Source organism: Oncorhynchus tshawytscha, linkage group LG27, assembly GCF_018296145.1.
Source record: "Oncorhynchus tshawytscha isolate Ot180627B linkage group LG27, Otsh_v2.0, whole genome shotgun sequence".
NCBI classification, from domain to species: Eukaryota; Metazoa; Chordata; class Actinopteri; order Salmoniformes; family Salmonidae; genus Oncorhynchus; species Oncorhynchus tshawytscha.
This window is the reverse complement of record NC_056455.1, coordinates 21,202,005-21,218,666: the sequence shown is the minus strand read 5'-3', so window position 1 is coordinate 21,218,666 and position 16,662 is coordinate 21,202,005. Positions and strand designations below refer to the sequence as shown.

Sequence of the window (16,662 nt, the reverse complement as noted above, 5' to 3'; positions counted from 1 at the left end):
TATTTCAAACCTTTTTAACAAATCAAAAACTGAAAAATTGGGCGTGCAAAATTATTCAGCCCCTTAAGTTAATACTTTGTAGCGCCACCTTTTGCTGCGATTACAGCTGTAAGTCGCTTGGGGTATGTCTCTATCAGTTTTGCACATCGAGAGACCGAAATTTTTTCCCATTCCTCCTTGCAAAACAGCTCGAGCTCAGTGAGGTTGGATGGAGAGCATTTGTGAACAGCAGTTTTCAGTTCTTTCCACAGATTCTCGATTGGATTCAGGTCTGGACTTTGACTTGGCCATTCTAACACCTGGATATGTTTATTTTTGAACCATTCCATTGTAGATTTTGCTTTATGTTTTGGATCATTGTCTTGTTGGAAGACAAATCTCCGTCCCAGTCTCAGGTCTTTTGCAGACTCCATCAGGTTTTCTTCCAGAATGGTCCTGTATTTGGCTCCATCCATCTTCCCATCAATTTTAACCAACCGGGAATGAGCCTGCCCTTTCTATCGTTTCTCCAAGGTGTCTGCAGCATTGTGACGTATTTGTAGGCATATCATTGGAAGATTGGCCATAAGAGACTACATTTACCAGTGTCCGCCCGGTGTCCTTTGTCTAAATTGGTGCGTAATCTACAAGCTGCACGCAGTCATCCAGTGATTGAGAGGAGAGAGGAGGCTTTCAACGAATGATATATCATGAAGAGATATGTGAAAAACACCTTGAGGGTTGATTCTAAACAACGTTTACCATGTTTCAGTCGATATTATGGAGTTAATTTGGAAAAAAGTTTGGCGTTTTGAAGACTGAATTTTTTATTTTTTTTGGTAGCCAAACGTGATGAACAAAACAGAGCGATTTCTCCTAAACAAATCATCTTTCAGGAAAAACTGAGCATTTGCTATCTAAATGAGAATCTCCTCATTGAAAACATCTGAAGTTCTTCAAAGGTAATGATTTTAGTTGAATGATTTTCTGTTTTTTGTGAAAATGTTGCCTGCTAATGCTAACGCTAAATGCTACGCTAGCTGCGCTAGCTGTTACACAAATGCTTGTTTTGCTATGGTTGAGAAGCATATTTTGAAAATCTGAGATGACAGTGTTGTTAACAAAAGGCTAAGCTTGAGAGCTAGCATATTAATTTCATTTCATTTGCGATTTTCATGAATAGTTAACGTTGCGTTATGGTAATGAGCTTGAGGCTGTATTCACGATCCCGGATCCGGGATGGCTCGACGCAAGAAGTTAACATTTGCTTCATTTATGTGACCGTCATATACTGGGTCATTCACGTGACAGACCAATACCTCACGAGGCTTCTTCTCTCTAAGCTGAGAGCTTGAAACTGAGATCTTTTATTCTCAAAACAAGAGTCTGGGCGTACTGACAAATTGCAGATACTGACAGTGAGGATTCGTTCAATCAATCACTTGCATGAACACAGAAATTGATTATTAGAAAAGCACGAACATAGAACACGGAAATGGGTTATTAACCTCTTTCAGCTAGGGGGCACTATTTTTATGTTTGGAAAAATAACGTTCCCAAGGTAAACTGACTATTTCTCAGGCCCAGATGCTAGAATATGCATATAATTGATGGATTAGGATAGAAAACACTCTAAAGTTTCCAAAACGGTCAAAATATTGTCTGTGAGTATAACAGAACTGAAAAACCTGAGGAAATCCAACCCGGAAGTGCCTTTTATTTGGAAAAATCCCTGTTCCATTGCTTCCCCATCCTCCATTTTTAAAGGGGTAATAACCAGATTCCTTTTCCAACGGCTTCCTCAGGCTGTGACCAGGCTTTAGACATAGTTTCAAGCTTTTATTTTGAAAAATTAGCTTGGTTATAAAAATAATCTTTATTGAACAAAAATAACATTTATTGTGTAACTGGGAGTCTCGTGAGTGCAAACATCTGAAGATCATCAAAGGTAAGCGTTTCATTTTATTGCTTTTCTGACTTTCGTGACCAAGCTAATTTGGAGTTAGCTGTTCTTACTGTTTTGACTAGTGATTGATAAACTCAAACGCTTGGATTGCTTTCGCTGTAAAGCATATTCTCAAAATCTGACACGATAGGTGGATTAACAACAAGCTAAGCTGTGTTTTGGTATATTTCACTTGTGATTTCATGATTATAAATATTTTATTTATTTATTTATTTTATTTGATGCTCTGCAATTCAGCGGTTGTTTACGAAAATGATCCCACTAAAGGGATCCGTGCATCAAGAAGTTAATAGAAAAGCACAAACATACAAGGCGGGAACGTGATTTTAAAAAATTGTATCACTCAATCTGTGATAATTATCATTACAAATTAAGCATTATATTATTCTATCAAAAGGTCTATTAAAGTAAGGGAAATCAACACATAAAACCAGACACTTCATAATTTCAAACCCTTCATTCTGGGTTGTACAATCCTTTTTGTAAAACCATGATTTATTAAGACATTTGCTTCATACAGTTACACAAATGCTTCATTACACAATTTCATTTATGGATTCTGACAATAGCATTTCAGCTGGAGCTTTTGTCGCGAGTGGCTGTTAAAACCTCTACGGGATCAGTGTCCCCCCATGGGACGGTTGAGCTAACATAGGCTAATGTGATTAGCATGAAGTTGTAAGTAATAAAAATGGACATAGACATTAACTGATATTGGCAGAAAGCTTAAAGTATTGTTAATCTAACTGCACTCTCCAATTTACAGTAGCTATTACAGTAAAATAATATAATGCTATTGTTTGAGGAGAGTGCACAATTTTGAACATAAAAAGATATTAATAAACTATTTAGGCACATTAGGGCAGTCTTGGTACAACATTTTGAACAGAAATGCAGTGGTTCATTTGATCAGTCTCAAACTTTGCACATACACTGATGCCATCTAGTGAACATAATTTAAATTGCACCTGGGCTGGAGTAATACATCATGGCCTTTCTTTTGCTTTTCAAAGATGGTACCAGATCTATTGTGTTATATTCTACTACATTCCTTCCACATTTCCATAAACTTCATAGAGTTTCCTTTCAAATTGTACCAAGAATATGCATATCCTTGCTTCAGGGCCTGAGCTACAGGCAGTTAGATTTGGGTATGTCATTTTAGGCAAAAATTGAGGTTAAACAACAGGACTACCTACACCTGTTGTTTTCGGCGCACGTGACAAATAAACTTTGATTTAATTTGAATACGTTTCATATTTTGAATAGTTTATGCCCCAGGGACAGTTAGTACAGACATGTGTGTCAATGCAACAGGTCAAAAAGATTAAGATTACAGAGAGGAGATCTGAGATTGTTTACTTTTGAAGGTGTCTATCCAGCTTTACGGGACATCGTATCATCTGATTTGACTGAAGTATTATTCTGTATACGGATGGGTTTATCAAGACTTCCTGCCCAAAATGCAGTAATCTTGATTAAGATTAAGATTTTTTAGGACTGGTTAAGATCTGCAAACTAAGAACATGTTTATTTTCTTTCTTCCAGGACTTCCATTTTTTTTAACATGTTTATCAATGACTCTCTCCTTTTGAAATGCTTTCTGAGGCAGCTTGTCACGCCCTGTCCTTAGAGAGCCGTTTTATTTCTCTATTTGGTTAGTTCAGGGTGTGATTTGGGGTGGGCATTCTATGTTGTTTGTTTCTATGTTTTGGCCGGGTATGGTTCTCAAATCAGGAACATCTGTCTATCGTTGTCTCTGATTGGGAATCATACTTAAGCAGCCTTTTTTCCTTTTGGTGGTTGTGGGAAGTTGTCTTCGTTTGTGCATGTATAGTCTTACGCAGCTTCACGTTGTCACGAATACCACCGAAGGTGGCTCCCCTTCCTGCTCGGGTGGCGCTCGGCGGTCGTCGTCGCAGGTCTATTGCTGCCACCGATCCCTTTTTCCTTTTCGTTTGTTTTTGTCTAATTGTTTTCACCTGTTCCTTGTTGGGGTTTTGGGATGGGTGTTATTTAAGTTCGTTTTGCCCGCTGGTGTTTGTGCGGGTTTGTTACGTTTGGTGATGTATCGTGTTTGTTTTGGGTTTTCGCTGTCCAGTGTTTGTTTTGGGTTTTCGCTGTCCAGTGTTTGTAAATAGGTTTTGGATTTGTTTAGCGCCAGTGTTTTAGGGCATTCACCCATGTTTGGACCTGTTATGTTTTGAAGGACATTAAAGTGTTTTCCCCGTTCACTTCGCTCTCTGCATTTGACTCCTCACTCATTACTCACCCGACGTTACACACGTTAGTTTTGTTGGTGACATTTTGCAAAAATATATGCTCACCACTTGGTCCATTCCATACGACGATCGTGACACAGGTGCCTTGGGAGTTAGTATAAAGGTTCCTGAAGTTGGCTGTTGAAGGAGGCCCAAATTAAGTAAGGCTTGGCCATTTTATTTGTTTGTACCTGTTATGAATGTTTTTAATGGTGTAAAATACTGATTTATTGTTTGGGGTCTTTTATTTTGGTTTGAGTGGGTTTTTCACAGGTTAGAAATGATGCACCTTAAAGGGCACACAAATGAAATGTTCTGAAGTATCTATTGTCCGAGTTTTGGTTGCACACATGCAAATTCTCTTGATAAGAAATGTCATTTAAAACCCAATGTAAACCTGATAAACAAAATGTTTGACATTTTTTTAAATATCTTTAAATAATTTTTGACTTTCTGGAGAGGACTGATCCCCCTCACTAAAAAGACTAGAGACATTGGTTGAGATTTAAATGGGCTATGTAAACACTAATAATTAGAAGAAGTTTATAATTTAGCAATAGTCCTATGTGTGATTTGAACCACGAGAAGGACAGAGAGCGAGTGCTGGCCCTGACTGAGGGACACCTGTCTCTAGTCTATTTGACTAATTATTGAATTACCTTATGGGATACAGTGAAGTTAAGATGGGAGTCATCAAGGGTTGTAATTCTAATTGTATTTGTTATTTTGATTATTTTTTATTTTTTCATCCACTTTGAACATCCTTTCATCTGCACAGATGTGAAATACCTATTGCTTCCACATATCTTGTGTGCTCAGATCTGTTCAGGTTATTAATACAAATCAGTATTTCAATGCATTTCTAGTCTAAAGTGATATACATTTCGCAGTGTGCAGACCTCCACAATCAACCTGAGAGAGAATAAAGTAGACGGCACACGTCAAACGTATGATTTATGACCCTATGTCAGGATGATGTGTGCACGCCCATATTTGGGCATCCGGTCAGGACATCAGGTTCCTGTTCTCACGCCTTAGAGGGAGTGTGAAATTATGTATGTGATCACGTGCTCTAGGGAGTGCCCATATTTGGGCATCCGGTCAGGTGTGCTAATTTATGCATATATTGTATTTATTCCTTTGAAGTAGTCATGATGATTGATGTGTAGGGACCTGGTTGAACTGGGGGGGGTCTGTGTTTGAACATTTGAAAGAGAATGGCCCCACACCCCCTATTTTATTGCCCTTATGATTGTTATCTATGAAGCAGGAATGTCTGGGAGGGTGATTGTGTGTGTATGTCTCAGAATGGGGTGTTAGAAACAAGGTCCCTTCGCATTGTGTACATTTCAAGCTTTCAACAACAATAAAACAGCCATCTAAATAATGTTTCTCGGCCCAACACACTGTTGAGTTACCTATTTAGTTGTCTTTATATGTACATGCGCCGAGCTTCAGGTGGCTCCAGCCTATGGATGTTCGGTGCATGTACACCGGGGGGATCAAAAGTGTATAATCTACACACATGTTTATTGACTTTTAAAAAGACCACAGTAACATGACAGATATAGTGGAGATGCAACAACAATCTGCTAATGGATATTCAATGTACAACAGTAGTCTTCGTTAACAAGCAATACGTGTTAAATATGTGTCACAGTCAATCATGACAGCCTCTTTATGAAAGGCCTTTAGTTATGACTTAAACAGATTCATTTTCTACCCATCTTATTAATTAGGACCTATATGCCGGACAGATTATCTACCCATGGAGGGAAAAGTTACGGAGCTTTGATGGAGCGTGCAAGAATGTCATGGCGTAGGGGAATTGGAAACGGATGCAGGTCAGGGCTAACCAGGACCTATATCTGTAAGAAAGGAATAGTAAAAAGGTTTAATTATGACATGCTTCAAACTGTATGTACTTAATATTTTGAATTAAATCAAATGGTATCTCACCCTTTAACGAAAGGGGATCTCTTGTTTTCTCTCGCCCGGTCTGTCGCGGAGAAATGCAATGTCTTAAAAAAACAATGTATTATTTTATAGTCTTTCCTACAACGGTATGTTATAAACATTAAAGGTTATTAAAGTTTAGTACTGGGGGTGTTGTAATGATGTACAACTGTAGGCTGCCAATGTTTTTACATAAAACACTCGTGCATGTTTATATATTGCGCAGTAAGATTGGGTCATTAATTCTAACATGTCTAAAGTTTGTACTAAATATTTTGGAAGAAATAAAAGGAATTTAGAACAGTATCTCACCTTTTAACGATAGGAATATGTCCTTTCCATCTATCACCCCGGTCTGTCGCTAAGAAAAAGACTTACGGAAAATCCATGTGGGTGTGCGGACACCCCCCAAGGTGCTAACCCTGAGGATGCAGGAAATACATGCATACAAAATGTCTCGTCACCCCTCCTGTTGTTTGAATTCACTGCCTTAGTTCTCTAAACCAAATATACAGGGTGTTGCATACATGATATCGCCCGTAAAAAAACATCACCACAAAATGCCCCGTAAACTAATTCCGTACTTTCTCTCGTTTTGAGCCATGACCGCGAACGAGTCTAGTGAAGCATATACTTTCCCACCCTGTTAGCACCGCTTTAGCGCAGCTACAAGCCAACAGGTCAACAGCCCCGAATATTTATCGGCCAGGACAGAGAAAAAGAGTCTGTTAATCCATCCTAATGGAGCTTTCAGAAGGTGAGTTCGTGAAAAAATATATTTTAAGATTTGGACTCTGAGAATTGTTTGAATATTATGGATATTATTGTAATATTAAACAGGAGTTGTGTTTTAAACCGATGACAGCGATTTATTTTATTTTATGTAAAATGCCCATATTCCTGTAATTTTAAAAATGTGTATATATATCGTATAACATGTTAATATTATCTAACGTTCGCAGGATATCCAGAGGCTACCGGACATAATTGATTGGGAAGCGACAGTTAGACGGGGATAGACAGGGATTCTCAGAAGCAAACTGCGCCTGGTCCTTTACGTAGCCCTTCAACATCCCACTATTTTTGGCGTAAGTCCCAAAAAATAAAATCCATAATAAAATGTATACATTAAAAACAAAAAGTGTGCACCCTATTTTAAAAGGTATTTTTCTGATTACGGCGGACAGCCAACAAACAGGGATACATGCAGCATTAGGGACTCTGAACAACTTCGGAAGGTCAGATGAAACAGATGCTATTCTATGTTTTTGTACTAACGGCCTTACCCTAACTCCAAAACATGATAATCGGGGAATCCTTCCTTCCTCAAGGAACTTTTTGAAGGGGAGTTGAATATTCAAGGTGATGTTTGTATATAGATATATATTATTTAAGAGTGATAGGTATTAATTCTAGGCATTTACATGTATGTTTTTAAAAATGAAGGCTATTTATACAATAAAACATTGTTTTTATTCATACTGTTTGTAAACAATAGCTTCTGCCCTCTTAGGGTCTACTTAACCCGCTTATTGATTAGAAAGTATGATTAGAAACCAAGGGGCCAACTATATTCAATCTGTGATTAGAAACGATAATTAGAAGCTATGACAAAACTATAATAATAAACTATAAACAACTATGAAGACAGGGCTGTGTGTGCGTGAATGATGACCTATTATTTAAGTGTGGAATATATTCTCTCTCAGGCTATGAAAAAGACAAAAGATAAGACATTGACTCCTGAGTGTTGAACTCATGTCCACTCTACAGCAACCCTGGTTGTTATATGACCCTGAGGGTCATCTACGAACGTTGGAACATCTTCAACTATTGATGATGCAAAAAGGGGTTTCAGAAATACATTTGGTTTGCAGATATGTATTACTATAAAAAATAATAGAACATTATCATAATCTTTAGTATTATTATGTTACATGCGAGACATAACCAGAAATGTTAACGTAGACAACTTACAAGAATGTGTTTACCAGGCTGTGATGAAAACACTTTAAAGGACCTCTAATTCAAACATGCAAAGATATATATTTGATACAATTACCCCCTTTAAAACTGTTGCTGCAATATCACTTCGCATTGTGTACATTTCAAGCTTTCAACAACAATAATCCAACCATCTCAATAATGTTTCTCGGACTAACACACTGTTGAGTTTCCTATTTACTAAAGAACAACCACTAAGACAAAACACAAAAAGTTGTAATATAATTTGTATACATGTCATTCTATACCGAAAACAGGTACATTCTGAAAGATTATGATGTAGATGTGATTTTTAATTAATCTCTCAATTTAGGATACTGTTTATTTTATACTTTACCTAAATTGTGTTATTTATCATGTCTCATACCCAGAACCGGTGTGTGTCTTTTTTGGATCAATAATTGATCAAGAATGCCATACAACATGCTAAATTAAAAAAGACCCATATAAAAAGTATGTGAAAAGATGGGGTCAAATGTAATTTCTATGTTTTGTTTTTGTTACAACCAACAGGTCTTCCTAACATTTGACATAACTAGTAAGCCTTACGAGGGAGATTAGAACCCTAAAAGTAATAAGGGGTAAGACGGATCATAAAGGATCCAAAATGTAATATTTCGGTTTAGGGAGTTATTAATTTTATGGAAAACAATATTCACACTATGTGGATTATAAACATGTACATACAGTGGGGAGAACAAGTATTTGATACACTGCCGATTTTGCAGGTTTTCCCACTTACAAAGCATGTAGAGGTCTGTAATTTTTATCATAGGTACACTTCAACTGTGAGAGACGGAATCTAAAGCAAAAATCCAGAAAACCACATTGTATGATTTTTAAGTAATTATTTTGCATTTTATTGCATGACGTAAGTATTTGATACATCAGAAAAGCAGTACTTAATATTTGGTAGAGAAACCTTTGTTTGCAATTACAGAGATCATACATTTCCTGTAGTTCTTGACCAGGTTTGCACACGCTGCAGCAGGGATTTTGGCCCACTCCTCCATACAGACCTTCTCCAGATCCTTCAGGTTTCGGGGCTGTCGCTGGGCAATACGGACTTTCAGCTCCCTCCAAAGATGTTCTATTGGGTTCAGGTCTGGAGACTGGCTAGGCCACTCCAGGACCTCGAGATGCTTCTTACGGAGCCACTCCTTAGTTGCCCTGCCTGTGTGTTTCGGGTCGTTGTCATGCTGGAAGACCCAGCCACAACCCATCTTCAATGCTCTTACTGAGGGAAGGAGGTTGTTGGCCAAGATCTCGCGACTGTAACGGCAGCTTTCCCACTCCCTTTCCTCCAAACGTAACGACGGTCATTATGGCCAAACTGTTCTATTTTTGTTACACCAGACCAGAGGACATTTCTCCAAAAAGTACGATCTTTCTCCCCATGTGCAGTTGCAAATCGTAGTCTGGCTTTGTTATGGCGGTTTTGGAGCAGTGGCTTCTTCCTTGCTGAGCGGCCTTTCAGGTTATGTTGATATAGGACTTGTTTTACTGTGGATATAGATACTTTTGTATCTGTTTCCTCCAGCATCTTCACAAGGTCCTTTGCTGTTGTTCTGGGATTGATTTGCACTTTTCACAGCAAAGTACATTCATCTCTAGGAGACAGAACGCGTCTCCTTCCTGAGCGGTATGACGGCTGCGTGGTCCCAAGGTATTTATACTTCGTACTATTGTTTGTACAGATGAACATGGTATCTTCAGGCTTTTGGAAATTGTTCCCAAGGATGAACCAGACTTGTGGCGGTCTACAATTGTTTTTCTGAGGTCTTGGCTGATTTATATTGATTTTCCCATAATGTCAAGCAAAGAGGCACTGAGTTTGAAGGTAGGCCTTGAAATGCATCCACAGGTACACATCCAATTGACTCAAATGATGTCAGTTAGCCTATCAGAAGCTTCTAAAGCCATGACATCATTTTCTGGAATTTTCCAAGCTGTTTAACGGCACAGTCAACTTAGTGTATGTAAACTTCTGACCCACTGGAATTGTGATACAGTGAATTATAAGTTAAATAATCTGTCTGTAAACAGTTGTTGGAAATATTACTTGTGTCATGCACGAAGTAGATATCCGAACCAACTTGCCAAAACTATAGTTTGTTAACAAGAAATGTGTGGAGTGGTTGAAAAACGAGTTTGAATGACTCCAACTTAGTTTTCCCATGATCAAATACCATTACCCCAGTTCCTGTCCTGATCCAGCATCCATGCTCTACTCAGTTTCTCTCTCAGACTGTCATGCAGCCCCCTCTCTCCCCTCCCAGACTATCAGTCATGCAGCCCCCCCCCCCTCTATCCACCCAGTCTCTCTTCCAGACTATCAGTCATACAGCCCCCTCTCTCCCCAGTCTCATCCACTCCAGTCTCTCCTTCCATGACTCTCACTATCTCTCTCTCTCTCCAGGCACAGTGACCCCCTCCGCACCAACAGCAATCCTGCTCCAGGGTCCCAGTGAGCTCGTCTGCCTGGTGCTTGGCTTCAACCCTTCAGACATCAACATCACCTGGCTGCTGGACAACGTCACAGAGCTGTGGAACAACAACACTAGCACCCCCTACAGGGCACCAGGAGGAATGTTCGGCATCAGGAGCCACCAGAGCCTGGCACACCAGGATTTGACACCGTGGGCTGTTTACACCTGCAGGGTGACCCACACCACCCAGACTCTGGCCCTGAACATATCCAAACCAGGTGTCTGTCTGTCTGTTCACTCAATTCTGATACAAGAACATTTTCCTGGTGCTAGCCTCTTTCTAGCCTCTTTAATCATTGTAGTAGAGCATTACAGTTTGGATTCCAGGCTAGCCTGTTTCTGCAACTTTTTCCTCACTGAAAATCTCCTCTTTCATTTTGAGTAGAGCTCCTTGAGGTGGAGGGTGTCTTCTTTGACGAGAACAGGTCTGATCCCATTCTGGCGGACACTGCAGAGGAGAACTGGAACATGGCCTGCATCTTCCTGGTCCTCTTCCTCATCTCCCTCCTCTACAGCTTCACAGTCACTCTGGTCAAGGTGAGAGGGAGGATATAACCACCTCACAGGTTTTCACTGCTTAGCTTTGAAGTGCAAATATATGTTTATGCGATTAGCGTAAAACAATAAATATAAGAATGCATTCTTATGTCCCAGTGTGTCTTTACTGCATTGATGACCTGTTGAAGCACCTGTTGAGTTTCAGACATCGAATGTCATCCCACACAGAGGGGATTCAGATTATCTTCATGTTCAATATAAATCTAATGGGTCTACCCCGAGGCTATATGTTGTTGTTTTTGTTGTATGTCACTGCAACCTCATTATCACACTTACTCACATTTTATTGCTGGTTAAGCCACAGTTACATTTTGAATATAAAAAAGCATTACAAGGTTTTCACAACTTATACTTACCTATATTTTTATTTTTATTTTTTTTCAGACAAAATGATGACTTCAGGATACTTCCTGATGACTTCAGGACACTATATGATAGATCCCTAGGAGTTCAACTGGAAATGAAACCATTTATTTCAACCTTTTCTTATAAAATCACAACACGTTTCTTTAGAACATTGCATAGTTTTAATTTCTTACGGTTTCCTGTTGCTGGTTTGATGACAAGGAAGTGTTCTTGTTTTTATTCCCCACAAAAACAGACAATGTGGTTGTGTGCTGACTTGCTCTCATCTCTTGTTAATGCGTTAGAATTTTTGAGCAGAGATGATAAAAATGGATATTTAACCACTTCTAAATATAATAAACAGGATTATCCTAAATTGAGAGATGAATTAAAAATCACATCAACATCATAATCTTTCAGAATGTACCTGTTTTCGGTATAGAATGACATGTATACAAATTATATTACAACTTTTTGTGTTTTGTCTTAGTGGTTGTTCTTTAGTAAATAGGAAACTCAACAGTGTGTTAGTCCGAGAAACATTATTGAGATGGTTGGATTATTGTTGTTGAAAGCTTGAAATGTACACAATGCGAAGTGATATTGCAGCAACAGTTTTAAAGGGGGTAATTGTATCAAATATATATCTTTGCATGTTTGAATTAGAGGTCCTTTAAAGTGTTTTCATCACAGCCTGGTAAACACATTCTTGTAAGTTGTCTACGTTAACATTTCTGGTTATGTCTCGCATGTAACATAATAATACTAAAGATTATGATAATGTTCTATTATTTTTATAGTAATACATATCTGCAAACCAAATGTATTTCTGAAACCCCTTTTTGCATCATCAATAGTTGAAGATGTTCCAACGTTCGTAGATGACCCTCAGGGTCATATAACAACCAGAGTTGCTGTAGAGTGGACATGAGTTCAACACTCAGGAGTCAATGTCTTATCTTTTGTCTTTTTCATAGCCTGAGAGAGAATATATTCCAATATTTTTTTTTTTTAATCTACACATTTTATTATGGATTTTATTTTTTGGGACTTACGCCGAAAATAGTGGGATGTTGAAGGGCTACGTAAAGGACCAGGCGCAGTTTGCTTCTGAGAATCCCTGTCTATCCCCGTCTAACTGTCGCTTCCCAATCAATTATGTCCGGTAGCCTCTGGATATCCTGCGAACGTTAGATAATATTAACATGTTATACGATATATATACACATTTTTAAAATTACAGGAATGTGGGCATTTTACATAAAATAAAATAAATCGCTGTCATCGGTTTAAAACACAACTCCTGTTTAATATTACAATAATATCCATAATATTCAAACAATTCCCAGAGTCCAAATCTTAAAATATATTTTTTTCACGAACTCACCTTCTGAAAGCTCCATTAGGATGGATTAACAGACTCTTTTTCTCTGTCCTGGCCGATAAATATTCGGGGCTGTTGACCTGTTGGCTTGTAGCTGCGCTAAAGCGGTGCTAACAGGGTGGGAAAGTATATGCTTCACTAGACTCGTTCGCGGTCATGGCTCAAAACGAGAGAAAGTACGGAATTAGTTTACGGGGCATTGTGGTGATGTTTTTTTACGGGCGATATCATGTATGCAACACCCTGTATATTTGGTTTAGAGAACTAAGGCAGTGAATTCAAACAACAGGAGGGGTGACGAGACATTTTGTATGCATGTATTTCCTGCATCCTCAGGGTTAGCACCTTGGGGGGTGTCCGCACACCCACATGGATTTTCCGTGTCTTTTTCTTAGCGACAGACCGGGGTGATAGATGGAAAGGACATATTCCTATCGTTAAAAGGTGAGATACTGTTCTAAATTCCTTTTATTTCTTCCAAAATATTTAGTACAAACTTTAGACATGTTAGAATTAATGACCCAATCTTACTGCGCAATATATAAACATGCACGAGTGTTTTATGTAAAAACATTGGCAGCCTACAGTTGTACATCATTACAACACCCCCAGTACTAAACTTTAATAACCTTTAATGTTTATAACATACCGTTGTAGGAAAGACTATAAAATAATACATTGTTTTTTTAAGACATTGCATTTCTCCGCGACAGACCGGGCGAGAGAAAACAAGAGATCCCCTTTCGTTAAAGGGTGAGATACCATTTGATTTAATTCAAAATATTAAGTACATACAGTTTGAAGCATGTCATAATTAAACCTTTTTACTATTCCTTTCTTACAGATATAGGTCCTGGTTAGCCCTGACCTGCATCCGTTTCCAATTCCCCCTACGCCATGACATTCTTGCACGCTCCATCAAAGCTCCGTAACTTTTCCCTCCATGGGTAGATAATCTGTCCGGCATATAGGTCCTAATTAATAAGATGGGTAGAAAATGAATCTGTTTAAGTCATAACTAAAGGCCTTTCATAAAGAGGCTGTCATGATTGACTGTGACACATATTTAACACGTATTGCTTGTTAACGAAGACTACTGTTGTACATTGAATATCCACTAGCAGATTGTTGTTGCATCTCCACTATATCTGTCATGTTACTGTGGTCTTTTTAAAAGTCAATAAACATGTGTGTAGATTATACACTTTTGATCCCCCCGGTGTACATGCACCGAACATCCATAGGCTGGAGCCACCTGAAGCTCGGCGCATGTACATATAAAGACAACTAAATAGGTAACTCAACAGTGTGTTGGGCCGAGAAACATTATTTAGATGGCTGTTTTATTGTTGTTGAAAGCTTGAAATGTACACAATGCGAAGGGCCCTTGTTTCTAACACCCCATTCTGAGACATACACACACAATCACCCTCCCAGACATTCCTGCTTCATAGATAACAATCATAAGGGCAATAAAATAGGGGGTGTGGGGCCATTCTCTTTCAAATGTTCAAACACAGACCCCCCCAGTTCAACCAGGTGCCTACACATCAATCATTATGACTACTTCAAAGGAATAAATACAATATATGCATAAATTAGCACACCATCTAAGGCGTGAGAACAGGAACAGGATGTCCTGACCGGATGCCCAAATATGGGCACTCCCTAGAGCACGTGATCACATACATAATTTCACACTCCCTTTAAGGCGTGAGAACAGGAACCGGATGTCCTGACCGGATGCCCAAATATGGGCGTGCACACGTCATCCTGACATAGGGTCATAAATCATAGGTTTGACTTGTGCCGTCTACTTTATTCTTTCTAACCTGATACCTCTGGGGACTCATTCTTCTGGTGTGTCTGTTCGTCCTCCCAATGGCAAATGTACAAAAAAACAACGCTGCCTGTTAAATCAAAATAACAAATACAATTAGAATTACAACCCTTGATGACTCCATCTTAACTTCACTGTATCCCATAAGGTAATTCAATAAATAGTCAAATAGACTAGAGACAGGTGTCCCTCAGTCAGGGCCAGCACTCGCTCTCTGTCCTTCTCGTGGTTCAAATTACACATAGGACTATTGCTAAATTATAAACTTCTTCTAATTATTAGTGTTTACATAGCCCATTTAAATCTCAACCAATGTCTCTAGTCTTTTTAGTGAGGGTGATCAGTCCTCTCCAGAAAGTCAAAAATTATTTAACGATATTTCAAAAATGTCAAACATTTTGTGTATCAGGTTTACATTGGGTTTTAAATGACATTTCTTATCAAGAGAATTTGCATGTGTGCAACCAAAACTCGGACAATAGATACTTCAGAACATTTCATTTGTGTGCCCTTTAAGGTGCATCATTTCTAACCTGTGAAAAACCCACTCAAACCAAAATAAAAGACCCCAAACAATAAATCAGTATTTTACACCATTAAAAACATTCATAACAGGTACAAACAAATAAAATGGCCAAGCCTTACTTAATTTGGGCCTCCTTCAACAGCCAACTTCAGGAACCTTTATACTAACTCCCAAGGCACCTGTGTCATGATCGTCGTATGGAATGGACCAAGGTGCAGCTTGGTGAGAGTATATTTTCTACATTTTTGCAAAATGTTGCCAACAAAACAATAACACAACAAAACGAACGTGACGCTCCGTAAGGCTAAACATGCACAAACGAAAATTACTACCCACAACCACCAAAAGGAAAAAAGGCTGCCTAAGTATGATTCCCAATCACAGACAGCGATAGACAGCTGTCCCTGATTGAGAACCATACCCTGCCAAAACATTGAAACAAACAACATAGAATTCCCACCCCAAATCACACCCTGACCTAACCAAATAGAGAAATAAAAAGGCTCTCTAAGGCCAGGGCGTGACCGAAACATATAATATTTCCCAGCTCGCACTATTGCAGGGAGATGCCAGAATTAGTTGTTTTAATGTGATATCTGTGTTTTTGCATGTACACTGAACAAAAATATAAAAGCAACATGCAACAATTTCAAAGATTTTACTGAGTTACAGTACATATAAGGACATCACTCAAATAAAATAAATGCATTATGCCTTAATCTATGCATTTCACATGACTGGGAATACAGATATGCATCTGTTGGTCACAAATACCTTTAAAAAAGGTAGGGGATTGGATCAGAAAAGCAGTCAATATCTGGCGCAAGGACCATTTAACTCATGCAACGCGACACATGTCCATCGCATAAAGTTGATCAGGCTGTTGATTGTGGCCTGTGGAATGTTGTCCTACTCCTCTTCAATGGCTGTGCCGAAGTTTCTGGATATTGTCGGGAACTGGAACATACTTTAGTACAAGTTGATCTCGAGCATCCAAAACATGCTCAATGGTTGACATGTCTGAGTATGCAGGCCATGAAAGAAAGCGTACAGATCCTTGTGACATTTGACCGTGCGTTATCACGCTGAAACATGAGATGATGGCACCGGATGAATGGCGCTGAAACATGAGATGATGGCACCGGATGAATGGCACTACAATGGGCCTCAGGATCTCATCACAGTATCTCTGTGCATTCAAATTGCCATTGATAAAATGCAATTGTGTTCGTCGTCTGTAGCTTATGCCTGCCCATACCATAACCTCACCGCCTCCATGAGGCACTCCGTTCACAACGTTGACATCAGTAAACCACTCACTCACACGGCACCATGCACACTGTCTGCCATCTGC

At 38.9% G+C, this 16,662-nt stretch overlaps 2 long non-coding RNA genes and 1 gene segment (V, D, J or C); 2 read left to right on the top strand and 1 right to left on the bottom strand.

Moving 5' to 3' along the window:
• Window positions 1-6,028: 6,028 nt before the first annotated feature.
• LOC112232658 lies at window positions 6,029-6,925 on the bottom strand. The gene is made up of 3 exons (XR_002950673.2): window positions 6,475-6,925; window positions 6,166-6,227; window positions 6,029-6,074 (listed from the first exon to the last, which is right to left on the bottom strand). It is a non-coding gene; the product is annotated as an uncharacterized LOC112232658 (long non-coding RNA).
• Window positions 6,926-10,440: 3,515 nt separating this feature from the next.
• On the top strand, window positions 10,441-12,276 carry LOC112232656. The segment is given in 3 exon segments: window positions 10,441-10,873; window positions 11,041-11,192; window positions 11,598-12,276. Coding segments are annotated over 3 exon segments (579 nt in total).
• A 97-nt stretch (window positions 12,277-12,373) lies between these two features.
• On the top strand, window positions 12,374-14,144 carry LOC112232673. 2 transcript variants are annotated; one of them, XR_006080130.1, is made up of 4 exons: window positions 12,374-13,118; window positions 13,279-13,386; window positions 13,634-13,695; window positions 13,787-14,144. It is a non-coding gene; the product is annotated as an uncharacterized LOC112232673 (long non-coding RNA). The 2 variants fall into 2 exon arrangements; XR_002950674.2 differs by having other exon boundaries at window positions 12,374-13,386.
• Window positions 14,145-16,662: the final 2,518 nt, after the last annotated feature.